Raw genomic sequence first — 23708 nt, 5'->3', positions numbered from 1 at the left:
ATTTCATCATGAGACACATAAGAACCAATTTGATTTGATGTGTGCCGCCATGTTTGGACTTGCCACACTGATTTGTGTTTCCATGGGTACGCAATGTATCAATCTATAAAAATATTAATTGTATTTCTTTTAAGAATGTATCATTTCGCTTTAAAAACTTATATTAACTCTCTGGAGTCATTTGAATTACTTTTAAGAGCACCTGGGTGATTCTCACGAAAACTTGGTTTTAAACATGTCAAGCATGAAAATGTAAAAATTGCTTAAATTTACTTTTTTTCCCACCAGACATTGAAAAACAAAGTCTGGAGTAAATGGGAACATTAATTTAAAAACTTTTACTTATCATTTAACACTTTTTGTAACATAATTTAAAAAATTTGTCCTAAAAAATCTCATTGCCGCAACAGTCAGAAAACATCAACACTGACATATTTTCAAAATGACATGACAAACCTAAAAGAACATAATTTGGAGATTCTGCACATGCATTTAAAATCAAAGTATTATGCTTCTATTAATTAAATTAACATTTAATAAGCATCTGTTGCGGTAATGATAATCAAAATGTCGTGTAAGCATTCTGACAAGACAATATTTCAAATTAACTGTAAAAAAATGATCTTACCTGGTAGCCATCTTGAAGTAACTGGTCCATGTGCTTGGTCACTCAAAATCAAACTTTATTAAAATTCTGTATGTTTGCTTAAACTGTTCTCAAAAAGTGTTGCGGAGGATGAGAACATCAGGCATGGACATATCATTTTCCTAATTTTTCTTCATTATTATTATACATGAATATTCAGTAAATATTTTTTCTGTCATCTAAAGTAGTCTAGCAAAACATCCATTTATTTTTTTTCTTAATAATATTTTTGTGTTAATTTGATTAAATTACAACATAACGCATGTTCAAACACAGCCGGACACATTGCGGTAATGAGAATTTCAGCAGAAAATGAGATCAAATTTACAATTATAAATTCTTATGTTGAAATCACACATTGTGCAAGGTAGAACACAGTATTGTGTTAATTCTGATGCTTTTTAATGTTACTATATTACACATTTTAAAGCTAAAATCATTAGTGCCGTGGTGTTTCAATGGTTTCGTGAGAATCACACATCTACAGTATTGGCCGATTCATGTTTTTAAATTTCCTTTGGTGTGTAGGTGTGTATTAGTACATGTTTATGATATGCAAAAGGTACATACCCGAAAGTAAACGATGATGCGAGTTATCATCTCCAAAGTAATCTCTTTTCTTGGACTACAACAAACACACGGATTGTAGGCAACAGTTTACTTCCTTGCCCTGTTGATGTAGACATAACCGGCATTATCATAATTCCTCCCGTTTAACTCCTGTATAGCAACCAAATCTTTCAAACATGGTAAGGAGCGTCATGTTTCCGACTTCAGAGGTATTCAGGCCAATCACAGCGTACAGATAAGCTGGCCAATCAGGGACACAGAGCTTTTCAAATGCGTGCGTTTCAGGAAAAGGGTGAAATCTGGAGCAAATTTATTTAACCATAAACCACGCAAACACATTGTATTATACCAAATACTCAAAATTACATTGTTTTTAGCAATGAAATAGGTGCTCTTTAATGATGGATGGGTGTGCTTTTAGGAGCTTCACTACAAAGATAAAACGACAGTAATATAAAATTGTTCAATTGCAGAAAGTCATACACGTCTGGAGTGAGTACTTTACAGTAAAATATTCCTTAAATTGCCTGTTACTATATTGTAGGTCACGCATGAAGATTAGCTGGGCAAGTCTTAATAAAAATCTTTTGTGCTTAATGCTATAGAAACACTATTTATTACACTATTATTAAGATTTTTTTGCTGCATTAAAATAGGTTATTGGATTGTAATCGGTCAAGTTTTTCAAATTTTTGCCGTTCCCTGTACAACAAGAACCTGGAAATGGCTGTAAGTAGATGCTTGTCCCAGGATACGGTCTAGAATCTAGACTTGGACTTAAAAGAGCTTTGATCTTACAATAAATGTTCAGGACATATTTACCCCCAAAGGCATAAGTGCCAATTCAAAAATAATATTTAACATAAAGTATAAATTAGGCCTTAGACCATCTTCACTTATGTTGTCATAATAAAACACATTAATGCTTAAACTACTCATTACTGTAATGTAAAAAAGTCTGTAATGTAAAAAAGTCTATTTTTTCTTAAATAAAATAACTCCCATGGTGTTTAAATACCTTACAAATTAAATAATGTAGACTTTTTGTATTCTTATTTGCATTGCATTACTGAGAATTACCACAATGAAAATCAATTGGATTCGTTCACAACGACACATGGTTCTGTTGCTTCACTGTCTTTCAATCAGAAAACTGATGGCGCCAGAAAACCACAGCTGACCCTGTTGTTTGTTCCTTCTCGAGCCCCTCTCCTCCTGTACTTAGAAATGGCAAATTTGAAAATATAAAGTGTTTGTTTCTCAAAGCCTTTGAAGCATTATTGTTTAAATGAAATGCACTGTTATCTGTCTGTGCGCTTGTGTATTCTGTGTTTGAGTAATCAAGTTCTCTCTGGGCCTGCAGCAGTGCTCTGTCCAGCTCCCAGTCCATCGTCTACATCCCTCAGGATATTGTCCGTGCCAAAGAGATCATCTCCCATATAAACACACTCAAGACTCAGGTCAGCTACTACACCGAACGATTGTCACGTGCTGCTAAGGAGCGTTCAGCTAATGGCATGGAGAGAACCCTCGCCACCCTGGCAGATAAGGTGGGTGCCAGAGTAAATGCAGCTTCTCAGTCAAACAATTGTCTTGTGACCCTGCACTTGTAAACTCATTTAGTCATTTTTAGTAATTTACAGTTTTCTACATAGAATTGAACTACATAATGTAAATAACATTCTGAGAAACATAACCTTGATATCTTAAATATAGACTGAAATTAAAATGAAATTAATGATTGAATCAAGCTTTAAATCTCATAATTATATTATAGGAGTTTAGTATGGATTTCACAGGCAGGGCCATATTTTATTATTATGGCTCCAGAATATTTGTTAATGCCTGTTTTTGAATATTAAAATAAAATTGTCCCATAATTTACTTAGCCTCTTGCCATTTAAAATGTATTTCACTTTCTTCAGCCGAGCACAATTGGAGTTATATTAAATAATATACTGGCTTTGTAATGCCACTGAATGTTGGTCAACGTTTGAAGATTCAAAGAGCACATACATTAAAGCAGGGGTGTCCAATACGTCGATCGCGATCAGATGTTCAGATCGCATAGGCAATGCTGGTAGATCGCACATAAGTTAATAACTGGGTACGCTGCTCCACGCCTGCATGAGCTTCGGGAAAACAAAGCGCGAAATTGGCGTTATGGTCTTAGAAACAAGTCTTTTTGAGTTGCTGCGCATTTCTTCTCAAGTGTGTTTTTATAAATCTTTATGCCTGCCTGCTGCAGCTGAGTCGTCTAACTTCCAAAATTTGGATGCACATTCTTGCCTTCATGCAGGAGCTGATCCACACGCACAGTGTATGTGCGCGCGCGAGCGACCGAACGAGAGAGAGAGGCTTCTGATATTGTTGCCATTTTCTAGTTTGTTTCATCAAAACCGCATCTCCGCTATTTTAAGAAGTACTCTGCATGTACTCAAGATTTGTTTTTAAACTCCTCAAAAGAATGGAGTAATGCTGACAGCTAGGGGTGTCCATGGTGAACCGATTAACCGTTAAAAATTGTTTAACCGAGTGAAACATTTTGCTCGGTTAAGTGGCATCAATGGCGTGCATTGAATTTAGTTGTAATACATTTTTGCACCACCAGAGACCGCAAAAGCGCTCCCAGACATTTGTAATGTCCACAAGAAGTAGTCATGACCAATTTTCTAATATGAAGCGGGCAAAGAAAAGCACAGCGTGGGAGCAATTTAAAATCGAGAATGACAGGGCAAAATGCAAGTATTGCAATGCAGTGCTTATATACTTCATGTACAACCTAGGGTTGCTGCGGTGACAGAATTTTCCCACCGGTTAATGCATGTAGACGTGCGCATTTTACTTTCACTTTTGAATTACGCAATTGTTTAAATGCAGCGCTTGCGTAAGCTGCATTAAATCGCGTATGAATTTGCGTGCAATGCGAGTGCAACAGCTGGTTTAATTAAGTGCTTGAGTCAATGTGCGCAGGTAATTCTCGCAGAACTCGCCAGTTCCAAGCAGTGCAACCGGCTACTCCTCCATAAAGCCCTGCTTGAATGATGGGTTTATTATTTTTCTTGATAAAAAATACAATAAAACTATCTTGCTTATATTAAACATCATATATGTGCATTATAACAAAAACGAGTAAGCACGCGGCTTCTGTCATCATCTGGTCAGTCAGCTCGCCTCGCAAACTCTGACAGAAATAAATGAAATCTGACACCTGCTGCTCTGTGATGTGACTCACGTTCAGCTCCGCTGTGAATTCAGGCAGCAGACACATTCAGTTGTAAGTGTTTGCTCTCTCTAACGAAGCTAAATGATTTAATTACAAGAAAATAATAAAACGACGGTGTCGGGGTGGGCAAGTGATCTAACCGGTGAGAGGCTGAAGCACCGGTAATCCATTTCACCGACTATCGCGGCAAACCCAGCCAACACCCGGGCATCATAGAGAGGCTGCCGCGGAGCCTCCAAGTACCTTCGCCCAGCCTACCATCCCCGCGAACGCAAAGTCAGTGACATACTTAAGCTGCTCTGTCCTTACCACTGTGTTTTATTTCTATAAATTAATTTCGTTTTAAATGTGGTCCAAACAGTTATTAAAGGTGTTAAAAAATTAACTACCCCTTTCTCGTGTGTCTGTATCTCTGGGTTGCCTTGCGCATAATGGTTAACCGAGTATTAACCACTACGGGTGTCGGTTAACTGTTAATTAAAAACTTGAAAACGTGCAGCCCTACTGACAGCCCCACATTCAACGTAGAGATATATTCAGTATAGTCCTAACACACATTTAAAGTGTTATTAAAAAATGGAACTGTTTTTTAGCAGGTAGATCTTGTCGGCTTTATCATTTTAAAAGTAGATCACCACACAAAAAAGTCTGGACACCCCTGCTTTAAAGTAATCCAAATAATTCATATTTTCTGAAGCAAATCGATGTGTTTGTGAGAGGAAACAATTAATATTTGAGCTTTTTTAGTCAAGTCAAGAAGCTTTGTTTTTATTTCAACCATATGGCAGTAAAGTACAGTAAAGTAAAGTACAGTTTACTTGCTGCTAAGTATCACTGAATAGACAGTTTCAGCAGTAACAACTTAAACAAACAGCTTTCGTGGAACAAACGTAACTTCCGGTAAACTTTGCAAAGAATCAATAACAATAGAGTCCTCTTAGAATAGTTTATTTCTGATAACAAGCAAAATAAACAAGAAGTAGATTACCTAATTCATACATCATAGCTAAAGCATATAAAAAATGACACTGAACTAACATTACTGGGTAAAATGTGTTCTATATAATGTTTACAATCGGCTGCCAAACCTCCCTTCACATAGAGATGATCCATGATCGCCGTCTCCCCTCGTCTTTAGAAAACCAAAACATTGTTATTTTTGACGAGGTATTTCTAGTCATACCAGTAAACAAACAGAGACTGGAAGTTAAGTTCTGCCCAGACGCGCCACCGCGACAACGCAAGTGTGTCAGATGAAACCGTATATATGTGAATGCTGGGAATATTTTTGTGTCAGGAACATCACAATGTTGGACAAATACAGTGACTTGTTATTCCCCTGAAGTGCTTATTGTTGCAGTCTAGAATCTGATTGAAAACTTTTTTCACCTAGGCCTCACAATTTTTACCTGCTCAACATCTTTTTCTTACTCTCAGACACGACAGCTGGTGACCGTGTGCGACTGCAAGTTGCTGGCGTCTGCAGTGCAGGCTCTGAACGCAGCTAGACCAGAGTACATTGCCTCTAAAAACTCACCCTCGGCTGACTCGGAACAGGTGGTGCTGAGGAACGATCAGGACACTCTGCTGGCCAAGTGGAGCGGCGGGAGCAGTCGTTCGTCCCTCCATGTGGATTGGCATGAGGAGGAATGGGTAAGAGAACTTCTGAACACTACATAGAATTATCAAATTTGTCAGATCACCTATACAATGTATATAACGGCAACAACATCCATCACTGGTGCACATACTTAATTCACAAATAAATTCCAGGAAGTTTGCATGTGAATGCACTATGACGTTTGCAATAACTTTTAAATTAAAGCATATGCCAAATGCTTAAATGTGTATTAGGGATTGCAGCAGGTTTGGAACTAACCCTTCAAGAGAATATGTTTACAGGAGAAGGTGTGGGGCAATGTAGACAAAAGTCTGGAGTGTATAATCCAGCGAGTGGACAAACTGCTTCAGAGGGACCGACTGCACACCAGCAGCAATGAGGACATGTTCCAGATTGACCAGCAGGGCGGCACCAGTAAGAAAGGTAGCGAGAAAAGAAAAGCCTTCTGGATCAACCCTGTCTGCATGGAGGAGTCTTCCTCAGAACCACAGCAGCAGTCACCCTCACCACCACCATCATCATCATCATCACCTGATCTAAACCCTGCATGTCCTGCTCATGCTGAAACATGTGCTCGTAGGTCTCTCTCTGTCTCTCTCTCTTTCTCCATAATAGTGCACATGCATGCATAAACTTATCTGTTTATCATTTCATCACCCTTTCTGTCTCTTTCACACGCTCACATACACCCCGTCACCTGTTCATTTCCAAGAAGATTGCATGCTGCTATAGCAACTAGCTTTTATATTATTTTTACACAACTTGTTGATTTTCTTCTTCCACTTCTAACAATCACCTGTAATATTACTTGTTTTACCTAGGTGTCTACTGTATGTCATTCTGTATATTGTCTGACATTATAAAGTCTAGTAATATATGGGTTTGTTTATCTGCTTATATGTCTGTATCAGAGCAATATTAATGTACGGAAAAACTGAGACCACCCAAGTGGTTTCAGTGCCATCATTTATGTTAATGAGTGTATGTTAAACATGTGGGTCTCTGTTGATGTGCCATGGCTTAGTGTTTCTGGGACATTCTGTTGTTTGACCCAGCATATTTGCCTACTGTGAGCATGTGACCGGGTGCTCTCATTTGGTTGGCTGGCTGGTTATTATGCACACAGGCTGTCTGGTGTTGACTGTCTGCCAGTTAGTCACTTGGCAACTCCAGCATGCTGTGATGTAAACTGGTCTGTGTCATTATATAATGAATATAAAATCATTTTTTGCAAGAAAAATGTAACATTATTAAATTCCAGCAAACCATGGAGTAGAAAAAATATACAATGTTCAGTTGTTCAGTCTGCTTGTTTTTAATCTGCTCTGTGAAATTTCCCTTAAATGTGTCGAGTCAAAATGTCCCGTTGTCTTTGTGAGCTCTGTCTGCCATGCTCTCGCATATTTAACTGTTGCATGTTGCACCTCCGTCCCTCTAGATGGCAGCAGCAGTAGTGGAGAAGAGAGTTACCCAGGTAAGAGCCCCTTCCCCGTAAGCTTATGCGCTTTAAACGTGTACCCTCCTTCTATGTTATCTGTCGTCTTTGGTCCTGTTATTGGTGTTAATTCATGTAAACCTTCTGTTATTAGTAATGTTTAATAAACCCTGTGCATGCATTATTAAAGTGATAGATGTCACAAGAAGCGTGTGTGTGTGTGTGTGTCAGGTGAATGGAGTGAGGTCCTCTATCCCCTATTGACGACTTTGACGGAGTGTGTGGCCATGATGAGTGACAAAGCCAAGAAGTCAATGGTTTTCCTGCTTATGCAAGACAGCGCACCTACCATCGCAATGGACCTAAATCTGCAGTATCGGCGAGACGTGGTCTTCTGCCAGACAGTTAGTTCTCTTTCAGACACAAAGTACATTGACAGACACCTCTATGACTTTGAATGTTTTTGCCTTGAATTCTGTTAGCATCGCAAAGGCTGTGGATTTGATTTCCATAACACACACATTCTGATATACCTTTAATGCAAGTCCCTTTGGATAAAACTTTCTGCCAAATGCATTAAAGGGACACTCCACTTTTTTGAAAATATACTCATTTTCCAGTTCCCCTTGAGTTAAACATTTGATTTTTGCCGTTTTGAAGTCTATTCGGCCGATCTCCGGGTCTGGCGCTACCACTTTTAGCATAGCTTAGCACATTCCATTAAATCTGATTAGACCATTAGCATCGCGCTCAAAAAATGTAAGATTTTAGATATTTTTCCAAAACTTGACTCCTCTGTAGTTGCATCGCGTACTAAGCCCGAGAGAAGATTGGACGTTGTGATTTTCAACCAGATATGGTTAGCACTATACTCTCATTCTGGCGTAATAATCAAGAACTTTGTTGATGTAACATGGCAGCCGCAGGTGTAGTGATATTACGCACTGCCCGAAAATAGTCCCCTGCCATTGAAAGTAACCAAGGGGACTATTTCGGGTAGTGCATAATATACGCCTGCTGCAGCCATGTTACATCAGCAAAGTCACTGATTATTACGCCAGTTTGAGAGTATAGTTCCTAGCCATATTTGCCTAGAAAATCGCAACTTTAAATTTTCTGTGGGTTTTAGTACATGATGTAACTACAGAAGAGTCAAGTTTTAAAAAGGATAACACAATTGCACACAGTGCACGTGACACAATTTTCATCATCAGAAGAGTGCAGGCATATGTTGGCTGAATCCGAAAGCTCTAAAATGTATTCCAAGGCATGAAGGCATCATCTGAATCCAATGTTTGGTTTACTTCCCGTCTCCTGAGATAATTTCATTGTCTTGTCCCACAATTCCATGCATGGGTGTGCACTAGAAATGTGATTGGTCCGATGGGCAGCCTTCCGATCTCTCTGATGAATCCAATACGGAAGTTATTTAAACTGCAATTCATCGACTAACTGCTAAAAAAATATTTTTACAGCCTGGTACAAAAATGGTTTTAGGTCTATATAGCAAATTTTGCCCTTCATGATAACTTTGAGGGGGGGTGAGTTTTTTTGGAACTCATCAATTTAAATGAACAGCCACTGCGTCACTAGAGTCGAGCTAGGCGGGCTTGGTTACAGCAACCAGCCACCTCAGCTTCACCCATGTCCTGCCTCTTTACTCATTTTCGAATATCCGCGAGTGATGCGCAGTGACGCGCGGCTTACTATTGGCTTCTAAAATTATCTTCAGAAACCTATGGGTGACGTCAAGGACACTACGTCCAAAGGCTGTCTGAATGTGTTTCCCAAAGAGGCCTTCATGCTTCTGAAGTCATTGCCTAAGCTTTCGGACACAGCCATTGTATGTGTATGTCGCGCATGTGCGTACAGGAATAGTATGTAGCCCTTAAGAGGTAATGCAGTTTGTCGCGATGTGCATGCAGCATACGTCGGCGCACGTGTATGAGTCAAATGAACTATGCTTTTCAAGTATGTGCAATCGATTGTGCGCGTGCGCTCGCGTATGCATAAAAAACAGACTATACCCAGAGTCTACGATGTCAATTGCGTGCATAGAAAAATCCATATTTGATGCAGTACTTCTAAACCTTTTACACTCCTTATCTCACATATGTCTTCCTGTGCTCTGTTTATCTGTCTCCCCCTCTCTCTTTTAAGCTCACTGCTTTAATTTGTGGCTTTATCATCAAACTGAGGAACTGTCTCCGTGACGACGGCTTCCTGAGACAACTCCACACCATTGGTCTGCTCGCTCAGTTCGAGTGTCTATTAAGTACTTTTGGTAAACACACAAACTTGCTCACACATTTATACAACTACAAATACATTGATATACAATGGTATAACATGGCACTAGAGATCCCAAAAAACACATAGGCTGTGTCCGGAATAGCTCCCTATACCCCAAAATAGTACACTATATTTATGGGAACATCCATTTTTAGTGCTGTCTGAAATCATAGTGAACATTATTGAGTTTCAAAGCATTATATTCTGTTTTAAATCACATGTCACATGTACTTTTTACAGAGAGGAGTTAGCTATGTTAGAGGACATGAGCGTTGGAATAATGGACCTTCGGAACGTCACGTTTAAAGTGACGCAGGCCGTCTCTACCTCCTCTCCCGACATGCTTCCGGTAATCACCGGAAATCGAGACGGGTTCAATGTGCGCATCCCTCTACCAGGAAGCATGTTTGACGCGTTGCCAAGGGAGATTCAGAATGGCATGCTCCTTCGGGTACAGCCAGTGCTCTTTAATGTGGGCATCAATGAGCAGCAAACTCTTGCTGAGAAGTAAGTACCAATTATATAAAACAGACTCTAGAATGGTTACTTAACAAACTAATAGTGTTATATGTTTATATTTATTTCTGATCAAATAAGCTGTAAAATCCTCAATTTTTGGTTGTGTTCACAAAATATTCATAATCTGAAGTGAATTGCTTGTGTTTAAGGATTGGCGACACGTCGCTTCAGGAGGTCATCAATGTGGAGAGTCTGGCACGACTGAGCTCCTACTACCAGCAGTCTAAGGAGGTTTTGCCTGATGACTGTAAATCGATCCTCACTTTTTTTATTTATCTTTATACACAACTAAACAAAAATTATTGCAAGGGATCCTGGTTCACCCTCATTTGTTTTTCTCGCAGGTCTTCCTCACTCCCGTAGTCAAACCTGTCTCCCAGAACTACTGCGGTTCCTCGGTCAGAATGTTCATGCTAGGAAAAATAAAAATGTAGACATCTTGTGGCAGGCTGCTGAGGTAATAAAAACCAAGTAGTAAACCACGTGGCATCCGCAAACTAATAGTGTTGGTAATAATGGTTGTGGTAAATTAAACTGCCTTTATTTGACTTTATTTAGTCTCTTTATTGTTGTTTTATTAGACAAGTATTCTTACAACCTGAAATTGTAAAATATTTTGCGTGCAATCTTTCCTCAAATATTTAGTGTGGCCTGTTACTAAATCTGTTGTGAGGCCGCTGTATAGATATATAACAGTAAAATGCATAACAACTACTATACACCGATCAGGCATAACATTATGAACGCTGATAGGGGAAGTAAATAACACTGATTATCTCTTCATCACGGCAATGTTTTGCCGAGCAACCTTGAGTCCTGCCATTCATGTGGATGTTATTACACGTACCACCTACCTAAGCATTGTTGCAGACCATGAACACATTTTCATAGAAAGTATTTCTTGATGGCTGTGGCCTATTTCAGCAGGATAATGCACTCTGCCTTAAAGGGACAGTTCACCCAAAAATGAAAATAATGTCATTGGTGACTCGCCCTTATGTTGTTCCAAGCCTTGTAGGACCTCCGTTCATCTTTGCAAACACAGTTTGAGATGTCTTCAATTTAGTCAGAGAGCTTTCTGACCCTCCATTGAAAATCTATGTACGGTATACTGTCCATGTCCATAAAGGTAATAAATACATCATCAAAGTAGTCCATGTGATATCAGTGGGTCAGTTAGAATTTGTTGAGGCATTGAAAATAAATTTTGGTCCAAAAAGAACGAAAATTACGACTTTATTCTGCATTGTCTTCTCTCCCGCGTTGGTTGCGAATTCACAGTGACGACGCTGTTGACGTGTTATCCTCAGACATGTTTGCGTAGATTTTTTTCAAACTTACATCGTGCGTCTCCCTCAGACTGCAAACGGAGCTTTAGCGCAAAAAAAATTTTTTGGGCCCACCAGATAACACGTCAGCTGTGTCGTACGTGAGCAGCGTCGTTCGTCAGCAGCGTCACTGCAGTCTCATGGACGCGGTTCACAACAGATCCGGAAGAGAAGACAATGCTGAATAAAGTCGTAATTTTTGTTATTTTTGGACCAAAATGTATTTTCTATGCTTCAACACATTCTAACTGACCCATCAATGTCACATGGACTATTTTGATGATGTTGTTATTACCTTTCTTGACATGGACAGTATACCGTACATAGATTTTCAATGAAGGGTCAGAAAGCTCTCAGACTAAATCTACAACATCTTAAACTGTGTTCCGAAAATGAACGGAGGTCTTGCGAGTTTGGAACGGCATGAGGGTGAGTCATTAATGACATTGTTTTCATTTTTGGGTGAACTAACCCTTTAAATCAAAAATGGTTTAAGAATGGTTTGTTGCCTCTAAATTCCCAAGTCTCAATTAAATCGAACATCTGTGGATGTATTGGACAAACAAGTCCGATCCATGGATGACCCACCTCGCAACTTACATGACTTAAAGGATCTTCTGCTTACATCTTGGTGCCCATTACCACAGCAACACCTTTAGGGGTCTAGTGGTAGTAGTCCATGCCTCGACGGCTCAGGGCTGTATTGCAGCAAAAGGGGGACCAACACAATATTACAAAGGTGGCCATAATGTTATGCATGATTGCTGTTTATAACATTAACATAGGAGTCCAGCAGAGGTTTAAGAGCAGACAAGTGACAGATTGTCCATAACTCACGTTATACACACAATCTCTCTATACTTCGTTTTTAGATTTGTCGGCGACTGAACGGAGTTCGCTTCACCAGCTGTAAAAGTGCAAAGGACCGCACTGCAATGTCGGTGACTTTGGAGCAGTGTCTGATCCTGCAGCACGAACACGGCATGGCACCGCAGGTCTTTACGCAGGCCCTGGACTGCATGCGCAGGTAAGACACGTGAGCGACTGCCTGTGCTGCATTTTACAAGCACTGCACGCTTTGAAGACGTCTGTATCTTTCTCTCAAATCAGCATTGCACGACACATTCCCAATGCTTGTTGGCTTTGTAACATTTTGTATGCATCACACCTCTGCCATTTCATCTTTTCACCCTCTCACACACTCTATGAGAGAATCGGACACTATAATGTAATTCCTCTTGTAAAGTGTGATGGGACTGAATTTGCAGGTTTGTACGGCTTTGTGCTTGCCAAATGTTTTGTGCTAAAAAAAACAAAAGTGTATGAAATGTTTGTCTCAAAACTTCCTTCAACCAGTTCTTATCTCCTGTAGATTGAGTATTTAAAGAAAGTTGTGTATTTGTTAATGGCGGACACTTCTATGACGCTTAATGCATTTCGCATGACCTGCCACTGCTCTCTCCATTCCAAAATGCCACACCTGCCAAGGAGATTATGAAAGTTTACCTGCCATAAATATTACACACCACCTGTATTTAAGTGAATTGTTTGAGTACAAAGACAGCTGTCTTAACATGTACCTGTTAAGCTTCCTTCTATAAACTCACTCCTTTGTAGCACAAAAGACGTTTTGTCTTCATTCACAAGCTGCGTGTAAAACGGATGGATCCTGAATCTAACTTTGAAGAGAAGACATTTGTTTATATTGCTGTTTGTTTAAGATATGGCTCTGTTGGCCTGTTGCATGCTGGGAAAACAGCTTGTATTGCATGGCCCATTGCTGGCGGCAGCAACTCCTTACGCCCCCTTCTGTCCAACATGGAAAATGCATCTCTCTAACTTGTTTTTCTTTAGACTAATTTTTTTCTTTTTTATTCCCTCTTTCTCTTCTCTGTGGTTTTATTTTTTGTTCCTACTTCACATTGTTTATGTCTTTTTATTTTTTCTATCTACTGAACATCTCTGATTCCATTTTATCTACTTATTTTATCATTAAATTGTCTTGATGTTGGTCACGTCACCCCCGCGTCCTGCGCATGTCACCACATTCTGCTCTCTGGCCCCCGTCCCTGCCCCTCTCTGCAGCATTGGGACCAGGGAGGGGGTAATTCAGAAGAACCTGAGCGGCATATTGCCCATACGTGACTTCAGGCTGGACCCCAGTCTCCTGTACTCTCTGCCCCTTCTGGCCCTGAGCCCAAACCTGCTCATCGTCTGGGTGTTTCTCAGTATAGCCTACCTGCTGGCCAGACTCCGCTGCAGCTGAACCCGAGATCCTTACTGTCCTTTCTTTTTCTCTCTCCTACACTTCAGCTATCTCAGCACTTCTTCTCTGTTTCCTCCACTCACTCCTTGTATTAAGGAGCTGTGTGCAGACAGTGCTGATTTCTCATTGGTTGATAGATAGCAGACTGCTTTTATTCAACTCTTCCTCGCTAACAGCCTTGGCGGTTCCTTCTGCCTTACCTGTGTATATTTCTCTCTTCTTTCTATAAGTAATTATGGGCGACATTTAAAGAAACATGAAGGATTTGTTCATAAAATAGTGAGATTACAAATATTGTAAATTATTATAGAGGGTGCACAATATATAGACATTTATTTATTTATTAATTCAATGCAAAATATTCTTATAATATCAAATGGATTTATTGGTGTTAAATGCCTAATTTCTAGCACACACACACATATACTGTGTATAACACCAGTGATTTTTGTGATTATTTATTTTTATGTCTTCCATGTGCTTCTATTTAAATGCAAAGCTAAGGCCCGGCCAAAGCTAATCTGAAGCATCATCGCACTTGCTTTAAAATTGTACGGCACTTTAGGGTGTTAAGCATGCCCATGTCTTCCCACGTTTAGCAGGAAATGCACATTTGCTCTTTTACAGCGATTGGTTTGCACCTATTACAACTATTTCGCAACCTTTCCAATGAAACAATTAGGACCATAAGATTGTATATTTGGTCAGGAAAGTTATATATTTATTTATATATATATGCAATTAAGTTATTATGATTTATTTCTATCTATCACATTGATGTTTACTGTAAAGACATTTTCTCTGTCGGTTGGCAGGAGGTGAATGGCATAAAGTGTATTTGTCCGATTTTTGTGTATTTTTTTAAAGGAATCCTAGAAATAATGAGTTTAATTGTACTACAGAGCACATGTGAAGCATGCTGTTGATTACTACAGACAATTTTAACTCGAGTTGTAAAGTAAAATAAATAAAACAACAACTAGGGGAGCACAAAGTAACACTTTCTGGCTTTGGCTCTATCATTCAAAAAAATATTTTAGTTAGATTAATAATTTTTTACACACTCAACATACACATCTTTGCTACAAATGAACACTTAAAGTTTGTTTGTGGGACCTACCGTTATTGACAATTACACCGAACGTGACAACTTACCCCATAGTTGGGGTTAATTTTAATAAACAAAGGGTTTGCTGTAACACCTGCTAGAAAATTTAGTTTAAACACAAATAATTAAAAAAATTCTGTCTATATAGTAAAAGTGGATATTGTTTATTTATCTGCCTATAATAGATGGATATTCACACATTCATCCATCCATGATTCTTTATCTAACCATCCTTGTATTATGCATCAATTCATATAAATACATTTTTTAAAGGGCTGCACAATTAAAGGAACACGGCAACTTTTTGGGAATTTTGCTTATTCACCATATACCCCAGAGTTAGATAAGTCCATACATACCTTTTTCATCCCCGCTCGTGCCGTAACTCAGTCTGACTTAGCCCTTGCTAGCCTAGCTTAGCACAAAGACTGGAAGTAAATGGCTTCAGTTGGCATACTGCTCCCAATAAGTGACAAAATAATGCTAACATTTTCCTATGTTGTGATTTGTATAGTTACAGCGTGTAGAAATAGAAGGCGAAGCACTGCTACTTAGGCGGAGTGATTTGCTCGCAGCACCCGAGAAGCCTGGTGGTGAGGAGCAGAGAGTTTGCTCAGAGTTGCGCTAATCACTTAATGGAATATTTCATTTTCTTGAGGGAAAGGTCTAGATGGTTTGCTCACCACCGTGTCATCCGGGGTGTTTATGTCTTTCTTTGTTCCATCGAGAAGAAATTATGTTTTTTGAGGAAAACATTGCAGGATTTTTCTCATTTTAATGGACTTTAATAGAGCACAACATTTAATACTTAACTCAACACTTAACAGTTTTTTTCAGCGGAGTTTCAAATGACTATAAACGATCCCAAACGAGGCATAAGGGTCTTATTGAGCGAAACGATTGTCATTTTTGACAAGAAAAATAAAAAATATCCACTTTTAAACCACAACTTCTCGTCTAGATCCGGTCGTGATGCGCCAGCGTGACCCCACGCAATACGTCATGACGTCAAGAGGTCATAGAGGACGAACGCGAAACTCCACCCCAGTGTTTACAAATGTGTTGAAAGAGGACCGTTCCTACGTTGTTGTATGTCAACTGATACTAATTAATGTCTTTGTGTCAGTTTATTGTTTACAATGGTCTGCAAATTTGCGTTTTATCTATGTAACACGTGACCTCCCTACGTCACTACGCATTTACGTTAGGTCGCGCTGGACCGGATCTAGACGAGAAATTGTGGTTTAAAAGTGGTTATTTTTCTTGTCAAAAATGACAATCGCTTCGCTAGATAAGACCCTTATGCCTCGTTTGGGATCGTTTATAGTCCTTTGAAGCTCTGTTGAAAAAAACTGTTAAGTGTTGAGTATTAAATGTTGGGCTCTATTGGAGTCCATTGTTTTTTCCTCAAAGAACGTAGTTTCTTCTCGACTGAGCGAGGACAGACATCAGCATTTTGGATGACATGGTGGTGAGTGGATTATTTGTATTTTTCTTTTAAGAAAATTGAATATTCCTTTAATGACTGTGGTAATCGACAGCATGCTTCACAATTTCTACATTTAATCCAGATTAAGATAGGTGTGTTTTGCAGGAATTAGAAATAGAATGTATTAGCTTTTGCCAAATATAATAATTGTTTCCCAGATGTTCAGGATCCAAAGCTCAAGATTTCTTCCTTATTTTTTATGTAAATATTACTGTTATAATTGACGATTACATCGTAATTCCACTTTCCTCTGTGCCAAATTAAAAATGACCTCCCTGTGCTTTGCAAAAGTTGTCTGGCCACATACCCTGCCCGGTACATCACCTGTTTACATGTTAGCAACACTTTTGATAGAGCTCCCACAATAACTTTATACATACAAAAGCACCTTTGGTGGCCTACACATGAGTGTACGTTTTACCTGACCCACTAAAATAATGACAACCAGTCTCTATTTCTTCTTTTGGGAATCATGTTTAGTCTTCCCTTGAGCTAAAGGGGTTCATTTATAATTTATAATGCTTTGAGGATGTGGCTCCATAAGTCTATTTTTGGGATCAGATAATTGAAAATGGTCAGTTTGCTTCATAATGTTAGGCCCACTTCCAAATAGTTTCTGATTGTAATCTACTCTACATTTGGAAAATGGAGGTTGCGTTGCTTCATTTAAGGTTTGTTAATTGTTTTTATTCATAGGTTTGAATTTAATGGCCTACATGGTTAATATGTATTGGAAGTCTAGTATTTAATTCTTAGATGGTTAAGTGGACTGGTTAGGTTATGCTGAATGGATAGGCTCATAAGAAATCCTATTTTAAAAGATAAAATATGCAGTTGCTTGCTTTTGCAACATTTTAAATATTTTTTAAAAAGTTGAATATTTAAGTATTTTTATTGATATTTAAATAATATAACCTTATACTTTGTTTACCTCGGTTTACCTTATGTATAAATAGGCAGATAAATATAAGGGTTTCTATGGGATTTTGATGTGAAATTAATTGGAACACACTATGTGTGTGTGCCGTTTGGATTTATTACCATCAAAGATGTCATCATTCATTCACCCTCATGTCTTTTGAAGCCATCAGACCTACTTTCGTAAAACACTGAAGCAGATAATATGCCATTAGATTATGGCAGAATGTCCAAGCTGCTGTTTTCTATACAAGAAAAGTGAATGGTGAGCAAGATTCAGAGCAAAAACTAAATTGGATTTCAGTCTGTTACTCACATAAAGCTATTTTGTGGCTTTAGAGAATTTTAAATATTGTTAAAGGGGACATTTCACAAAAAATTTTAAGATGCAAAATAAATCTTTGGTGTCCCCAGAATACATATGTGAAGTTTAAGCTCAAAATACCAGATAATTTATTATAGCATGTTAAACTTGCCATTTTGTAGGTGTGACCAAATATGTGCCGTTTTTGGGTGTGTCTTTTAAAATGCAAATGAGTTGATCTCTGCACTAAATGGCAATGCTGTGGTTGGATAGTGCAGATTAAGGTGCGGTATTATCCCCTTCTGACATCATAAGGGAAGCCAAATTTCAATGACCTATTTTTTCAGATGCTTGCAGAGAATGGTTTACCAAAACTAAGTTAGTTGTTTTTTTTTCTCACATTTTCTAGGTTGATAGAAGCACTGGGGACCCAATTATAGCACTTAAACGTGGAAAAAGATTTTAATGATATGTCCCCTTTTAAAGTAATTTTGTCCTTTTGGAGCTTGACAGCCTTGGTCCCCATTCACTTTCACTGCATGGAAGAGAGCTGGGTGAACTTTCTGCACAATTTCTGTTGTATTCCACACACAAAAGTTTAGAATAGCATGAAGGTATTTAAAAACGAAGACGTATTTTTTAGTTTTGAAAAACAAAAGACAGGGACATAGTTGGCTAACTGTTTACCATAGTTAATTGTTTACTACACATTATCCAGAGCCATTGTAGCCTGCAGATCTTCAAGATTATATTCTTCCATTTTTCTTTAGTACATAGTGTTGACTGCCTGTACCTAAAAACACGAAGTCCTAAAAGTTTAGGGCTAGAAGGCTGTTTGTGTATGCATCATCGCATTATGCTTTGTTTTAAAGCTTTTCCACTCTCTTCCTCCGTTTACCCATAATGCACCTGCTTTACACGGCTTACATGTGTGCTACCATCTTCTGTGATCATTTCTGCTTGTTATTATTTAACATGACTTTATGTTCTGTTGTTTTTTTTTTGTACTTGTTTTACATACCTTAACCCCAACCCATTTTCCCTGCCAGTGAGGGCTGTCGCCGTGAGAATACCGTGAAGAACATTGGATGTCGCAAGTATGCCTTTAACAGCCTGCAGCTCAAGGCCTTTCCTAAACATTACAGACCTCCCGATGGCACTTTTGGAAAAGTGGAAACCTGATGGGGCACGTTTAGGTGGAGTCGATTCAATCCATCAATCATGGTGTAGCCCAGAAGTCCTATACTGTAGAAATTCAAAACCTTAAAGCAGCTGACTGATTATTACTGTACCACATTATGGTGTCTTCAAGCTAAACTACGGTAAAACAGCAAAAGTTAGTTGATAGTTATCACATATTTACATTTCAGAGATCAGCTTGAAGTGGAAATGTTTACTGATTTGTATTTTTAGATACAGACAAAACCAGTAGGGAAATAGTTGCATATCTGATTCGTTCTCAATATCACTAAACCCCACATCTGTACTACTGTATCTTCAGTAATGCTGTATTTTATCATGTATGTCCTCTGCTTGTCCATATACACATGCACAGTTGTGTGTAGTTTGCTTTGTCTTTTGCAGCATTACAATACTTTTTCCCTCTTGGCCTAAAGTCCTCACATTTCATACCCGTGTTATTCCTCCTGTGTCATATTCATATTTTGGTCAACAACTTTGCAGCATTTCTTGCAACACATGCAAAGCCTTCGCTGACAATTTCCTGTTGATCATTTTAAACCTCGTACATGTATAATATAATGACTGTATGTAGTCCATTCTCTGCCAATAGAGATGATCGGAGCAAAGTGATCAAGTGATCAAACATAGCAGGCAGCATTGTTTTTAAGAGCTTCATATACAGAGGATTTAGACACAGTGTTCATGGCCTTTAATAGGTTGTCATTTTGTTCTCGTTTTAATGGGTTACGTTCTTCATAAACATATTGTTGCTTACAGAGCACCTGTTCGACTTATGCTTGCACTTTCAAGAGCGACTGTAAAATGTGAATCTGCAAACTTTTTGTATTAAAGGTTTTTTTTGGTCGTGCACTGTCATTTCTCTTTTTGGACACAACATTGTTTTAATTATAAAATGTTTATACAAATTTATTTAAGACAAATATGTTCACAAATATTTTGATTGATCTTGATTTGTATTTATTTGTTTTTATGGTACTGATATTACTGTATCTTATACGATGCCCTTAGATATTATGTCTGTCTAGAACAGAGTTCTGCTATATTATTAAAATACTGTCATCAATATATGATGCTATTAAAGAGAAAGTATAAGACCATTGATATCTGTTCTGTTGTTTTTTTATCATAATCTTATTTAATATAAATTTTTAATGCATGCCTATTTACCTAGGCAGATACAATATTTGTGTAGTATTGCAGATTATGTATGAATATTATGTGTATATCTGTCTATAAAGGCTTATGCAGGTAAGTGCTAAGGGTGTTCCATGGGTCCTTAAACAAAAAGACTGCTGTTAAATTATTTGGAAAAAAATATTACTTAGAAATTATTTACAATCAAACACTTGATTAAGTATTGAGAAAAATCACTGGACATTTACATGTATTTTAAGCACTTGGCAGACAAAACTGACTATTCAATGTGACTTTAGCCCAGAATAAACGCAAACTGTATATTTCCTGATCTTCAACATCCCTGGAAAGCTTTCCCAGAATAGAGGATGCTGTAAAAGTAGGGATTACTGCTTTTTGCCATGCCTTTGAAATGTAATGTTTTACAAGACAAGATCATCAGTGAGGTCAGGCACTAACGTTTAGTGATGGAGCCTAGCTTGGAAGCAGACATTTGCAATGCTTTTTACCTCTAAAGATTGTTGATTTACCTAAATTTCTCAATTTTGGGATTGACACTTCAAAAAGAAAATTCTACTGTTCATTGGAAGATTTTAATTTTTAACAATAAGTTTTTATGTTTACAATTTGTCATTTCATAACTAATAATTTTCTGTTTTTGAATATCATTACAGTCAAGTAATTTAACAAAAATATCTTCAGTTATTTTATAAAAATATATATTGTTATAAAATGATTTTTTTTGCAAAAATTTTGGTTAAAATGACCAAAAATATCTAAATATAGGCTGATTGTGTTTTACCAGTTTTCTAATAATATCACTAGCTGCGGACTAATTTCGGGCACTCTGTAATATCATTTAATGCCTGCATAAAAGGTAATAAGGTACATTATAGATCCAGTAATGTACCCAAAAAGATGCAGTACAACATTGCATTATGTTTAGTATACATGTAGTGGTATAAACCGAACCTTAGGGTACAGTTTTGTACCTTTTTTCTGACAGTGTACATACAGCTCCTTTAATGAAAGTTACCAAGGGGACTATTTTCGGGCGCTATGTAATATCATTGCGTCTGCTGCAGCCATGATACGGCAGCAAAGTCCTTGATTATTACGCCGGAATGAGAGTATAGTTCCTAGCCATATCTGCCTAGAAAATCGCAACTTTTAATTTTCTGTTGGTCTTAAACTACAGAAGAGTCAAGTTTTAAATAGAAAAAATATCTAAACTCTTTGGTCAATTTGAGTGCGATGCTAATGGTCTAATCAGATTCAATGGATTATGCTAAGCTATGCTAAAAGTGGTACTGTCAGACCCGGAGATCGGCTGAATGGATTCCAAAACGGTAAAAATCAATTGTGTAACAAATTGTTTAGGGGAGCTGGAAAATGATAGCCTGGTCCAACCAAACTCTCATACATTCATTTCATTTGTACAGAGAGTCTGGCCACGCTCCATTGCAAAGCGTTACTTCCGTTAAGGAGGGTCCTCTGTTGAAGATTAAAACTATTGGATCTGCCCAGAGTCACTCTGAATCTGCCATAATCAATCGCTAACGTTTGGTTGTGACGTATATCATGCACCGAAACCGGACGGAAACAACAAGTAAGAATAATCAGACAAACAAAACTAAGCAAACCTGGTTCTTGCTCCGGCTTTAACTTCTGTATATTTGGCAGTTTTGCAACAACTGACCGAATAGCTTTTCTCACGTCTTTCTCCACTGCCATTACTGAACTACAACTCAAACTGACGCATGACCTCAACATCATCGTTCTTAGCCACCCCTTTCTGTTCGCTGATTGGACCTGCAGATTTTTGCAGGGCGAAAACGAAACTCTACAGAGCAGTCCCAGACGTAGTACTGAAGCGAAATGAAAATTAAGCGGAAGCACGTAGGAGGGCGGAGCCAGGCTAGGAAAATGAGCCTATTTTCAAAAAAAGTGGAGTGTCCCTTTATGTTTTGTATCCCTAAAATTGTTCCCTAGTGTTTACAATAGGTGCTTAAGGTATAATATTCTACCCCAAAAGGTGCAACATTTCAATGTGTTGTATACCCATAAAGGTACACAAATTAACCTTTGATGGTACCATCCCGGCAAAAGAATCTTTTTGTACCTTTTTCTGAAAGTGTAGGTTTTTACTGTACTAAATCAAATATATTCATTGATATTTCTAAAACATGCCACAATGTCCCATAAATGCAACCTCCAGTGGAGACGCAGATTGAGTTATAGAAATTTACATGAGCAGGTTTGTAACAAAACACATTGCAAACGTAAAAATTAGCAGATAAACGTATGCTTCAGTTGCGCTTCAAGTTTACCAAGTTTAACCGCTAGAAGTCAATGTTACATACAGCTCCTTTAAAGGAACATATTAATTTAATTAATAAAAGAAAAATATGTAAAAATGTGACGCAAGTTTACAAATGTACACATTAGGTTTTCAGTCAGTAAGGACTTGCTTGGTAAGTTGGTTTGTTATTGATTGGCGATTAATTGTTATTCCTAATTGAAAGAACCTGTTATTACCATAGACCGTAAAAAATATTATTACCCATACCGTAAATTTATTTTTTTTGCCGTGTATGCCCCAAAAAAATAATTTCTCTAGCCAGAAATATATTTTAAATATATGCTAAATATATTTTGTATAAAGTAATGCTCAAATGAATATATATGAATTTGGAAATTTTCGTTTAAACCTTCATATATCAACATATATTTTAAAATGTATTTCAAGAGCAAGCAAATATATTCTTTGCCATAATATATTTTAAATATATGCTATATTCAAGCTTATTTTATAAGGTGTATTTTTGAAGTTGAAAATATTTAATCTTAATCTTTTTAAAACTGTTATGTTTACAGGTTCATAACATAAACAAAATTGATATAGTAGGCTATATTTTTTATTCTTTAACATGTATTTATTTTTACAATATATTTCAAAATATACAAAAAATGTCCAAAAATATATTGGTGAAAAATATATTTTTGTAAACATTTTCCAAAATATATTTTAGCAAATATATTTTTTGGCCATTTTTTGTATATTTAGAAATATATTTAAAAATATATATATTTTGCCTTAATGATTTACGTGTAAAAATAAAGGTTAAAATTATATATTTATAGATGTAAAAGTTCACTAACTGAAAAATTACTCGTATAATGATGACATTTATGTTTATGTGACAAAAAAATAGCCTATGTGTGTTCGACTTCTGCCCATACTGATTGGCATATAACATGAAATTACCGTTTGTCGCTAGTGCGGTATTTTGATGTCATAGACTGAACGGCCTGCGCAGCGCTACATTAGATCAAACACACCTATGCATAATTATTTACTGACCCAACAGGGCAAATTTAAATTACTTAAAAAGAATTGCTTTAGTAGCTACAAAGGTTTCAAGACAAAATGTGAATCTGAATGGCCTGTAAACTGGTATTTAATAGTTTGTTCAAGCAGTAGCACCGCTGTGTGGAGAAGTGGCGCTATAGGTGCTGCTTTTGTTCGTACCTGTAAGTAGTTAATTTAATTGTGTCTTTAAGGTTGTGGTTAGCTCTGTATACTATGCTAATTGTTGGCTCCAAAGACGAAATCCTAAATGCTTCCTCGTTTTTAAGTTGCATTGGA

The 23708-nt window shown here is 37.6% G+C and overlaps 1 protein-coding gene across 14 annotated transcripts in view; it reads left to right on the top strand.

The window, feature by feature from the left end:
• inpp4ab (inositol polyphosphate-4-phosphatase type I Ab) overlaps nt 1–20024 on the top strand; it is a 72276-nt gene extending 52252 nt beyond the window's left edge. For 2 of the 14 annotated variants that reach the window (XM_073870860.1, XM_073870858.1), the window contains 11 exons: nt 2583–2766; nt 5880–6095; nt 6345–6639; nt 7502–7537; nt 7730–7902; nt 9659–9783; nt 10031–10297; nt 10459–10556; nt 10654–10766; nt 12510–12664; nt 13723–15672. In XM_073870860.1, the coding sequence (XP_073726961.1) occupies nt 2583–2766; nt 5880–6095; nt 6345–6639; nt 7502–7537; nt 7730–7902; nt 9659–9783; nt 10031–10297; nt 10459–10556; nt 10654–10766; nt 12510–12664; nt 13723–13903 (1843 nt within the window). In that variant the 3' untranslated portion in view covers nt 13904–15672. Of the gene's footprint in view, nt 1–2579; nt 2767–5879; nt 6096–6344; nt 6640–7501; nt 7538–7729; nt 7903–9658; nt 9784–10030; nt 10298–10458; nt 10557–10653; nt 10767–12509; nt 12665–13722; nt 15673–18771 lie in introns of those variants that run through there. The other 12 variants (XM_073870862.1, XM_073870870.1, XM_073870864.1 and 9 more) reach the window with 12 other exon arrangements.
• Nucleotides 20025–23708: the final 3684 nt, after the last annotated feature.

The sequence above is a fragment of the Misgurnus anguillicaudatus genome, chromosome 8, assembly GCF_027580225.2.
Source record: "Misgurnus anguillicaudatus chromosome 8, ASM2758022v2, whole genome shotgun sequence".
NCBI classification, from domain to species: Eukaryota; Metazoa; Chordata; class Actinopteri; order Cypriniformes; family Cobitidae; genus Misgurnus; species Misgurnus anguillicaudatus.
This window is presented reverse-complemented; position numbering and strand designations above follow the sequence as displayed.